This window comes from Rattus rattus, chromosome 9 (genome assembly GCF_011064425.1).
Source record: "Rattus rattus isolate New Zealand chromosome 9, Rrattus_CSIRO_v1, whole genome shotgun sequence".
Lineage (NCBI taxonomy): Eukaryota > Metazoa > Chordata > Mammalia > Rodentia > Muridae > Rattus > Rattus rattus.
In genome coordinates this window covers 48,287,947-48,300,290 of record NC_046162.1, presented here as the reverse complement: position 1 = coordinate 48,300,290, position 12,344 = coordinate 48,287,947, and the positions used below count along the sequence as shown (strand labels likewise).

The window sequence follows — 12,344 nt, the reverse complement described above, 5'->3', positions numbered from 1 at the left end:
AGAGACTCTGTGTCAAAGAGGAAGATACACGGGGTCTGGAAAGACGGCTCGGCGGTTAAGAGCACTTACGGCTCTTGCAGAAGATCTAGGTTCAGTTCCCAGCATCCATATGGCTGCTCACAACTGCCCGTAGCTTCAACTCTCTTCTGGCCTCCACAGACAGACAGGCAGGCATGCACACAGTACAAACACATACATACGAGCAAAAACTCTCATACATACAAGATAAAAATAAAGAAATATTTAAAAAAAAAAAAAAAGGTAAAAAGTAATTGAGAAAGATACCTGATGCTGACCTCCACCAGCACTTACACACATGCTTGTACACACATGAACATGTACACATATAACACATACACAAATAAGTAATAATAGGAAAAACAAAACAACCAAAACCCCAGCCTGTCATCCAAACACTGAGGAAGCAGAGGCAGGAGAATTGCTGTAAATCTGAGGCCAGCATGATATATAAAAAGCTCTGGGTCAGCAAAGGGCTACACAAAACCCTGCCTGGAAAATACCAGAAACATAGCAAAGCAAACAAAACAAAAGGGAAACAAGAAAAAGAAAATAACACCGCTACCCTTGGAAATGTTAAAAACACACCTTTAGGTTGAGGATTTAGCTCAGTGGTAGAGCGCTTGCCGAGCAAGCGCAAGGCCCTGGGTTCGGTCCTCAGCTCTGGGAAAACAAAACAAAACAAAACAAAACAAAACAAAAACAAACAAACAAACAAACACACCTTTAATGGTCCAAAGGCTGAAGAAGCCACAGAAACTAGAAAATACTTAAAACTGAGTAACATGGGGTTGGGGATTTGGCTCAGTGGTAGAGCGCTTACCTAGGAAGCGCAAGGTCCTGGGTTCGGTCCCCAGCTCCGAAAAAGAAAAAGAAAAAAAAAAGAAAGAAAAAAAAAACAAAAAACAAAAAAAACCTGAGTAACATAATGCTACATGTCACATCTGTGAGTGTGTGTTGGAGAGAGCGTTACAGCAATAAGTGGGTTTTGTAGTAGGGAAGATAAAAATTAGTGATCTGAGAATTCGGCTGTTACGGAGAGTGAGTGGAAAGAACACACTAACCGTGTTGGCAGCCAAGTCTGCCTAAGAAAGCTGTTTTATCTGACACACATGCTATGGCCATGTTACATGCTCTTATGCACAGACAATCTGTCTCTATCATGGCACCTTCAATGACAATTTCAACTACTCAGTTAACTCCAAGCAAGTACGGCGAGTGCAGCTCTCCCCAGCCCCACTGTCAACCACTCCGACCCAGAATTTTGGGTGGGAACCTCCATCCTCCCTAACCCCTTCTGTGAACTTAATACTTTGAGGAAAAACAAATTGTCCTTCTGTACAGACCTAGAAATCATACTTTGAAAAGAAGCTCAAAAATTCACTCAGTTGTCACTAAGGTTGGAAAAAGTATAGATATAAGACAGCCGCACAGACATTGAAATCCTCACCATGTGCGCAACGCATGCCTTTATGTGCAGCAGTGTGCATGTGTGGAGGCCAAACGTCAACATCAGGTGCCTTCCTCTACCATTATCAACTCTGTTTTTTGGTTTTAAGTTTTTTATATGTATAAATGATTTCCCTGCATGTGCATGTGTATAATACAAACATGCTTAATTTTATTTTTTGAGGCAAGCTCTCTCATAGAACCTGGAACTCAGTGATTGGCTAGACTGGCTGGCCAACCAGCTGCTTCCATCCTTCCTCCCCTCCACCCAGCTCTGCCTTGGAATGCTGAGCTGACAGGCATGGCCGACCACATGCAGCTTTTATGTGAGTGCTGAGGACACATCAAGCACTTTATCCTCAGCCCCTTCTTCTTTCATTGTTTCCCTTGTACCAGTGCAGTATCTCCCTTCTCTCTCCACTGATGGAATCGAGGGAAAGCCTGTAGAAAGAGTTTGGCCCCTTTCCACACTAATGTCCGTGTGTGTGTGTGTGTGTGTGTGTGTGCGTGTGTCTGTGTCTGTGTGTCTGTCTGTAGGACTTAGGGCTCACATTAGACTTGAATGGATGGCCGGAAAGCCCTCTAGACCCTCCATCTCCACTTCCCCAGCACTCAGAGTCTGAACCTGTGCTCTCCTGAGCTTCCGTGGGTTCTGGAGTCTCACTTGGGGCCTCATGCTTGTGTGTCCTGTGAGAAGCTGTCTTCTCAGTCCTTCCAGTGCTCCTTGGTTGTGCTTCACCTTCCCAGGCCTGCCTAGGTCATTGCACCAGGCTTCAGTCCAAAACTGAGGCACTCTCAAATCTCCAAAGCCCACACTCCCATCTGACTGCAGCATCCTAAGACGCCCTCAGTCTCAACTCTGCCCTTCAATGGTATTAAAACCTCAGCCCTTGATCGTTGTGGGTTGAATAATAATGGCCCCATACGTTCATTTATTTGAATGCTTAGTCACCAAGGGTGGAGCAGTTTGGGAAGGATTAGGAGGAGTGGCCTTGTTGGAGGTCTCAAAGGCTAGCCCAGGCTCTCTGACTGCTGCCTGTGGATTAGAAGGTAAAACTCTCAGGTCCGGCTCCAGCACCATGCCTGTCTGCTTCCCTCCATGATCATGGACTAACCCTCTAAAACTGTAAGCAAGGTCTCAATTAACTTCTTTCTTTCATATGAGTTGCTTTGGTCATAATATCTCCTCACAGTAATAGAACAGTAACTAAGACAGTCACAGAGACCTCCTGCCTAGACCGTCATTCCTCCTCAGCCTGACTGAAGATGATCACTAAGCTGTACTCTTACTGCACTAGGAATACAGATGCAAGTTGTCTGGCTATCACAGGCCTAAAGCTGAATCACACAGCCAGGAAAAGGACACTGTTCCTCGTCTCCGACTCGGCTGGATTCCCACTGCTGCTCCTCTACTGATCTCTTTTCCTTGGCTCCTCCTCCTTTCCAGGTTGGTCTGCTCTCCTAACCTGCTTTCCCAGCACTGCAGGCTGCCTCTTCCTCTCTTTTTCTCTATTTTACCTCACAGAAAAAAGGAAGAGGAGGTGGAGGGGCCCAAAACCCACTCATTTTTCAGCATTTCCTTTGCTGGTTCCTTTATCAGTCAGAGTTTAGTCCAAATGTTACCCTGTCAAAGTGGCCTTCACCCACCCACTGGGGTAGCCATTCTGCCTCCAGCCTTGTTTATAACCTTGCTTCATTCTTCTATAGGGCATCTCACAAATTCAGGGCACTGATGACAGTGACTGCTTGGCAATATTACTAACTTAAATGCACTAATTACTTGGGAACATTGGTTCCAGCTGAATGATTTCTAAATTACTTGTGGGGTTCAAGTAGCATATTCTTTGCATAAAATTCAACCATACTTTCCCAATTTCAATGCCGTTATTGTCAGCTTTTCTATGTCTGTTCCTTTTAAATTTGTCCTGGTCTCATCCATGTCACCTTCCTCAGTGCTGGCCCCTGTCTGTCACTTCCTCAAACCTACTTTGTCATTCTAGGGTTGTTTTGTTGTCACTGTCTGTGGATGGTGTTTGCCTGCATCTGTGACTGTGCACCTTTTGTATTTCTGGTGCCCATAGAAGCCAGAAGAGGGTATGGGAACCCTTGGAACTGGTGTTACAGATGGTTGTAAGCCATGTGCGTGCTAGGAATCAACTGTGGGTCCTCTAGAAGAGCAGCCAGTGCTCTTGACCCCTGAACCATCTCTCTAACCCTTGTTACTTTCTGCAACAGGGTCTTATACTCTTTAGCCAAGGCTGGCTTCTAACTTACGGAAATCCCCCTGCCTACACCCCTCCACCCAATTGCTAGGATCATAAGCATGAACCATGACATGTAACCCACTCTAGACTCTTTGCAGTATCTGGCATTCTTCCTCTGCTTTACCCTAAATTATTTTCAGTAACTTCTATGCACAGACATGATCGGCATCTACAACATAAACGCCAGCCTCAGGACAGCCATAGCCTCTGTCTCATCCCCAACTGTTTCCTCTTAAAAGCCTCAACATTCTTCCTCTGCCTCCCTGTTACCCAGATGAAGCTGCTCCTGCTCTCGGCTGAAACCTCAGAGCCTGGTGTCCTTGTTTTTCTACTCTTCCTTGTCCGGCTCCTCCTGTAAATGAACGCTCAATTATCATTAAATTCCCTAGCCTTTTGCCGCATGCTCCCTTACATGTCACCCTCCAGAACAGAACTTTAGCAGTCTTCAAACATTATTCCACCATATCTAATCATTTAAACTGCATAACATATGAAAGAAGCTAGACACAGTGTCGTATGCCTTTAATCCCAGGCAGAGGCAGGCGGAGCTCTGTAAATTCAAAGCCAGCCTGATCTACAAAAGGAGTCCAGGACAGCCAGGATTTGTAATGCAAAGAAAAGATGGGAAAGAAAGCAAAAACCCTCCTAATTTTAACAGAAATATAATGTCAAGCAGGATGATGGGAACCTCTGTTCTCAAGTGGTTATAGCATTGTGCATAACATAAATTATACTAACTCTCAGGTACCACTCCCAGGGTTATTGAGAAGAAATACTCACATAGATGAGTCCTGAATAATAGCGATCCTTCAGATTGTGTAAAACAGAGGCTTCGTTCAAGCATGTCAGCTCTGCCATATCCTCCACCTTGGAGAACTTCGGCGGGTTCATCTTCTGAATGTCATCTTTGTTGACCATCGCTTTCTTCCCGTTCTCTGCCAGCTCCACCATAACCTCATCGCCCCGTTCTTCTTTAATACTAGCTGCCTCAAAACCATGGCGTTCAGATGGAATCCACACCAGCTTTTTAGCTGTCCAGTCAGCTTGAGTGGCAGGGTTGTAGATGACAGCCCTGTCCACAAAGAGATACCTCTCAGGATCCTCCAGTCCAGTTCTCTGGGCCATTGTAAACAGAAGGACCCAAAAGTTATTGCCTCTGGAAGAGAAAGGCAGAATTAGATGCTTGGGACACATAAAATAATTTACAAGTTTGACTTTCTAAGAAACTAAGTAAAACCTTCAGTAAGCATAAAATATACAGTTATAGAGCCCAGTATCCCTCCCCACAGCCACAGTATCCCCCCATTTTCCAAGGTAAACTTCAGGGGTAACCACTAATCATGACTCTGGTTGTCTGGTGACCATACGAGATCTGCCCTCAGTTACCAAATGCAGAGGCAAGCAACAAAGTTTCTGGGTGACCTTTTCTCTATCTTCTTTTTCCCCTCACCACAAATTAAGCAGGGAGTTAGGAAGGGAAAGGCGGAAGGAAAAAAAAACAAACAAAAAACAAAAACAACAAAAACCCCAAAGATACATAATAAAAGGTTTTTGAGTGGTATTGGAATTAGTTTGACCACAGGACATAGCTAAAAAAACTTAAGATTGACAGAGAGTAAAGAACCAGGTCCAGGGTGTAGCTCAATGGTAGAGCATTTGTCCTGCAATGCTCACTTCCACCCTCAGTACACAAGCAGGGAAGAGACACACACGCAGACACAGTGAGAATAATTGAATGAATTAGAGCTAAATTATGCCTTCTAGTTCGTCTTCAGACAAGACTCAAGTCATTCCCCTAGATGTTCGCTACAGTCCTTTAATCTGTAACACGGGTGCCTTTAACCAAGCCTTTTGGGTATGTCATGACAATTCCTTAAGACTCCATCTGTAACCCACGACTGCTCCCATTCCTGCATCTCCACTTTCCGCTACCCTCACCTCTCACCAAAGTGTCCATGTGTATGTAGTGTAATAGTTTCCAGATTAAAACAGCTCCTTAATCAGGAAGGTAAAAACTCAAAATAGATTCAGGAAGTCCCTGAAACTAAGCATATTCACTAGGCCCCTCCCTGCCAGAATAAGTAATAAAAGCTCCTAAAAAAAAGTCTCAGATGCAGCAGAAGCAAGCTGCAAAAAAGACCCTTACACAAGCTAAGGAACAAAGAAGACTCTTGAGACAAGACCAGCTACCTGGAAGAACCAGAAACCAGCTGAACTGCCTGGAAGAGTTTTAGACCACCTGAAGAACCTGGAAATGACATTCTCCAACCCATGGAGCTGCCTGTAGGTTGAGCAATATGTTCCAGATTCCCAGCTTTGTGAGTTGTCACTCATGCTGAGGTGGCCTCTGGTGATACAGCTGTCTTTGAGTCATTTCTGCGCCTGCAACTCCTTACCCACGGTCCTGAAAGGAACCCCAATAAAACTCATTGGTTCATCATATTGAAATTTGGTGGTATCCATACTTTGCTCTGTGGTGGGCTCCCTGTCTAGGGTGAGTAGACACATGTGTTGTATCTCCTAAGGAATAGTTTTGTAACACAACACCATGTCTTCCATTAACAGTGTATGGCCCCAAAGCAAATATTCCAGAAATGATTTAAATGGTACAGAAAAGAAGAATCATTAGTAACTCATGCCATACTGAGGAAAGGTCTGTTCTGTCTCTGTTACAACACACCGAGCTCAAGATATAATTGGCTTGGGGTTGGGGATTTAGCTCAGTGGTAGAGTGCTTGCCTAGCAAGCACAAGGCCCTGGGTTCAGTCCCCAGCTCCGAAAAAAAGAAAAAAGAAAAAAAAAAAGATATAATTGACTTATTTAATGCTCACTGACTATTGGTACATAAGGAGAGAAGTGAAATCTCCATGCATGTCATGGTTAAACGCTTCTCCTATACTTGGGTAACTAACCTTTTGGATCAAAGGACATCATGCACCTTCCTGATGGGACTTGTCATTCCTTCCTGATAGCATCTTTCTAAACTTTAACATCATAGCAAACGTTTCTTGCTATTAGTCCCAAAGTCCAAGTTATTCCCTATTTCATAGGAATGGTTTCTAAGACTTCATCCAAATCTACCCAAGAAACCAAGTACCTTTTACGCTATCAAATCGACTTCTCCCCCTGTCTCCTGTTTGCCAGAAATATTGGGGACTGTTTGTAAGCGAAAGGACCCATATAAGGCATCCTTTGTAGGTTGCATAAAGAAATCATAGTCATCCAAAGTTGTAAATAGGTCATTAACCTTGAGTCTATAAATAAACCTCAAGGTCCAGAAACCTCTAAAGTACTCTCAGTGTGTGTGTGTGCATTTGTACATTTTTCTAAGGAGTCAATCCATAGCTTTCTTCAGATTCTCAAAGGGCTATCTATACCCAGAAGGATTAAGTGCTAACAGTGAGAACAGATGCTAGCTCTTTAACCCCTCAGAAGAGTTTATTTCAACCAAATAGCTATGATCCTTCCCAAATTATTTGTCACATGTTAATGAACTATAATCACCTATGCTCTGGAGCAGCAGGTCTCAAACTCTAGCAGGCATTGTAGCACAGGGAAGGCTTACTGACATTCAGATTGCTGGACCACATGCCCAGAGTTTCCTATTCAGTAAGTCTGTATCTGCCCACCCCACCACCTTTTTTAAAAGAGATTTATTTTAGTTTACGTGTATGAGTCTTTTGCCTGCATGTACGTATGTGTACCACATACAAGCTTGGTGTCCATTCTGTCCAGAAGTGGGTGTCAGACCCCACAGAACTGTAGTTATAGGTAATTGTGAGTCATGTGAGGGCTGGGAATTGAACCCAGGTCCTCTGCAATAACAAGAGGACTAACTGCTAAGCCATCTTTGTAAGCCCAGCCCAAGACTGCGTTTCTATCAAATTCTCAGCTGGTGCTATTGTTATTGGTCCTAGACCACTTTTAACAACCACTATTCCACAGTTCTCTCTGTCTAGCAATACTACCAGCAGGCACATTAGAATAGAAAAGGAAACTGAAAACCAATGTCCAAAACTCATTCATAGTCCATATAAAGAATGTGCTGATGTTTTAAAGAATATAGATTTGAATTAAAAAAAAAGATAAAATGACCTCATCCTGTTAAAAAAGTGATTCTTGTTATTAATACATCTTCAAATAGACTTGCTAATGTGTTCTATATCCATGTGTTGTTTTATATCTTAAATGTACATGTGCTTCCTAGGCAAATAAAAGAGTGGGAAGTATAGAAAATATTTATGAGCACACCCATACAACCAGAAGTGTTAGTGAGTTATTACAAATCTTCCCCACTTAAACTGCACAGTGGTAAGAAGCATGGGGATCAACTCAGGTGAATTTGAAGGCAAATAATAGGTCCAGACACGCACCTTTTGGAAGTACAGAATCTATAAAAGGTGGGACAACCCACAATCATAACAAAATGAGTTTATCTTATTTTTACTTGGTTAAAATACACATGTGGCACTTTGGAAAGTATCCTTGTATCTATAGGTTTGCACTCACTAACTTACCTTGGATGTGGAAACATGCTTACATTTGGTAGACAGCTATAAACTAGAGTGATTTAGCAAGTAGGTAAGGTAAATTATGGGGTTTGGAGGGTATTTTATCAAATGGGGGCATTTAAAATTTATTAGTGCATGTTTACTATGCTGAAATGCTAATTAATGTGGAAAAAAACTAGTTGATTATAAAATTTCATAATTGCCACATGGCCCTAGTTTTATGGGAGAAAGATAACATACACACACCTTTTTGGTTTTTGAGTCCCAGGCAGCTTGCCTTAGAAGTCAGTATGTAGGTGAGGCTGGTTTGGAACTCCTAAAGTTTCTACTTCCACCTCCCAAATTCTAAGATGGCAGCTATGTGCACCATGCCCAACTTCATCTATTTTTTTTAAATGGAGTCAATTCTTTGGGTCTGAAAGTTGAGCAGTAAATTACAAATTATTTTTATTTTTAACACATCCACATTTTTGCACTAATGCCTCACTGCACGTGTTGATCAGTTAGGCTGGTCAGAGAATCCAGACCTACCTTACATGAATGGTTCCTAGCTTTATAATTCACTTCTACTTCCCACAACCAAAAGCCTTCCTCCTGACCCAAATGCTACCCTTTCACACTTTCTTTTCAGGTCAATCTAGCAATTCAATCCTTCCTTCTCCTAACTCTCCTTGCTGCCCTCTGGCAGTCTCCTGACCTACCTAGCAGTGTGCCACAGGCTTACTTAGCAGGTAGGAGGTGCTCCAGGGCCATTTAATTCATAGCGTTCAAGATGTTGTAGTTAGTTTAGCACTTTGCTTGTTTGCCAAGTATATTGCATTTTTTCACTCTGCTGAACATTTAGTATTTGGTATTAGATCTGATTTAAAAACGGTATTTAACATGTGCCACTTGCAAATATTTTGCCTTTGCTGAAAGGGTAATATCACAATTTTTTAAAAACAAATAATCTTGTTATACATCCCTAATTACATCCAGACACTGTTTTCTCTCTATGTGTATGTATATCAAGGTCTTTATCCTCACAAGAGCGGTATAAGATAGCTTCCATTAACTTCGTTTTACAACTGAAGAATCCAAAGAATTCTGAAAATAGACAAGTAACTTGCCCAAGGTCATACAGCAGAGGTCACAAGTCGCAGAGGTCATCATCTTAAGCCCAGAGACCAGGCTACAATGATAAAAGTGCACTGGTAAGGGAAGAAATTTCGAAGGACTGGTAGTATACACATCATATTATCAAATTTAAAAACGCTGTCTATCAATTGTGAGTTAAAGATTACTGGTTTAGTCAATGGGCACATTAGTACAATCTGGCAAAGACTCTTTATACTTTGAAGGAAAATGCCTACATTTAAGAAAGAAGGGAATAAAAAGGAACCTCTGTAGTAGACAGACATGCAGAGGATCTGGAAGTGCTCGTGTCATCTGAAATAACTAACTATAATTAAATCATTAATCAGTGCATATATGAATTTGCCTCCTACAGAGTCCAAGTTCCCACCCCTTACATAGGCTGGGACATCCACCCAGGTCATTTTTTACTTCCAATGAAATGCCCCCTAGCAAAATCTCAGCTGCCTCCCAACACCCAAGGTAGGTATGGGCAGAGGAAAACAACTCAATTTTATGATCAATGAACACAGAAAAGCAAACAAAATAATCGCAAATTATCCACCCCAGAGGATGCTTCTAACACAGATGAACTAAAGGAGAACTGCCCCAATCTGTGTAATTGTTATCTATCACCGAGGTCACTGGTATTACAGGACTGCACACGTCTCTTCATTTATCAAAATTCTACTTAACCAAACAATCACTAACACAAAAAGCTAGATGGCCATGAAGCCCCACACTAGCTCCCAGTTAGTAAAATACTTCCAAAACTTGGGGCTCAAACCAGGGATTTAATTTCTCCTATGTGATAACAATGTACATCAAACGCCAAAGCATATAGTCTTCCACCCCGCAACGTGCCCTTCAAATTTTCCTCCATCTCACTCTCTATCCTGTCTCTTCATTGTCACGATTCCCAAAGGGGCCCAAACACATAGCTGAGCACTCCCAGGTCACATCCCTTTGCTGCAAAAGCTTGTGCTGTATCACACAATTGCACCATATGCTTTCTGCCGATAAGGAAGAGAAGAACGGAATTTAAGATGCAGAAGTAAAGAGATACATAAAATGGCCACTTTTCCAGAACCGGAGACAGACGGGGAATACTTAAACATCAAATGCACGGAGCTACAAGAATAGTTAATAGAGGCAGATTAATAAAGGAGATGGAACAATGAATAGATTATAAAGTTTTCCGGAGTCAGATACTATCAGCAATAATTAAACCTCACCCAAAGCATCCTTAGTTTCAATGTTTGAAAAAAAAAATCAAAATCTCAACATAGCTAAAGTATTATATTTAGTATTATTTTATTCAGCAAAAACAGCAGTCTTTGTTCCATCCGCAGTCTGGATCTACCCCGCCTGCTTTTCCCTACCCCACCCCAACCTACCCCACCCCCTTCCATCCACCGCAGTGATCTTGAAGAGAGCTGCAGAGGCCCCAAGAAACAAGAGATAACGGTCGTAGGCAGAGACCCTGTTACCCAAACCTCACCAGCTCAGGTCAGACCCGCTGAGTGGCCACCTCCTAAAGGCCCCAGTTCCCAGACAGGCCTGACTGGGGGCCTCTCGGGTCTCTGGGCCGCACCCGCCCACCAAAGGCCCACAAAGCCCCGCCAACGCCAAGGACTCCACAGCTTCAAGTTCCCTCCGACCCAAATCCACCTCGATTTATAGGATCAGTGTATGACACCCAACTACAGAAGGCCAGGGAGAGATTCTGCGGCGAGCCATTACCAGATCACTTACACAATAAAGCGATCCAGAGGCGAGGGCTGACCCTCCCCCCGGGCCGCTCCGCTACAACGCGCCCGGGCCACATTTCCCGCCTCGTTCTCCCCAACGGCCCAGGCCTCGCCCGGCGTCCACCTCCCGGTCCACCACGGTCCCCAGAGAGCATGGCATGAGGTCTAGCTCCAGCCCTCCTTCCCGAGACCAGCTCTGGAGCCTCTCACCCGTCGCATGCTCACCAGAACATGCAGTTTCAGGCCACTCGTCCCTAAACCTCACAGATCCAGGGTCCGCCTTCTGAGTCTTCGGAGAACCCCTCAGTCACACCCGGGGAAATCTAACTCCACCTAATCCACAGTGCAATCCACCCAGGGTACCCTCCTTCCCGCGCCCCCAGCACCAATATCCCATCCCAGGACTCAGTCCTTTCCTCTAAGAGGAGACAGACACTCGGGGTGCCTCCGGCCTCTTACTAGGACACTCACCTCCTAACCTCACGCTTCCAGGGATCCAATGCAACCATGAGTTGGTCCCTACATTCCCACCCCCTGATCTTCATTCTCATCCCCTTCAAGGGTCGTCCTCACATATAACCTGGCCCTGATCCCTGAAGGGGTCTCATTCTTAAGGACCCCATTTCCCACCCCTCCAGGGGTCTCCTCATCTCCATACACTGGGGTCCAGTCACCTCCACAAGCTCCGCTTAACTGCCCAATCTCCCTTTCCCAGCTCCCGCCTGGGATCCATCTCTGTGCTCCAGGCTCGCCCAGTTCCCCAGTCCCGGTTCCTTCCCTCCTGTTCCCTCAACCATCCCCACTCTCCGGACAACGCACTCGGACCCGGGCAACTGCACCTCTCACCTTCAGCCGAAGATGGTGGCGCCGGCACACGTCCCCAGCAGCGACCAAAGATCCAGCGTCTCAGTTCCAAACCCACCGCTGCCTCCGCCGGGCTCCTTTAGCACTGCCGCTCGCGCCTGCCCCACCCACTCCCACCCTCATTGGGCCAGCTCCACGCCCATCACCGCCGCCCCCAGACCCACTGGTCGGTTTGCGCGCCCATCTCCCAGGAAAGACGTTAGCAACCCGAACGAAGCTACCTTCCCAAGTCCGGCTCCCTCCACCCACCTGGAATGATGCTTATTGGCTCCCGCTCCCGACCTAGACCCACAGACCCCAATCTCATAGGCTGGCACTCACGCCTGTCAAAAATTCCGGGAGGTGCGGCCGGGGCAATGGCAGGTGATTGGCTG

General features: G+C 44.7%; 1 protein-coding gene across 1 annotated transcript in view; it reads right to left on the bottom strand.

Annotated features, from left to right (window-relative positions):
• The window catches only part of Myh10 (myosin heavy chain 10), a 126,839-nt gene extending 114,777 nt beyond the window's left edge, over positions 1 to 12,062 (bottom strand). The window contains exons 1-2 of the mRNA XM_032913155.1: positions 11,953 to 12,062; positions 4,512 to 4,887 (exon numbers count right to left, since the gene is read on the bottom strand). Coding sequence (XP_032769046.1) covers positions 4,512 to 4,856 — 345 coding nt within the window. The 5' untranslated portion in view covers positions 4,857 to 4,887; positions 11,953 to 12,062. The remainder of the gene's footprint in view (positions 1 to 4,511; positions 4,888 to 11,952) is intronic.
• Positions 12,063 to 12,344: the final 282 nt, after the last annotated feature.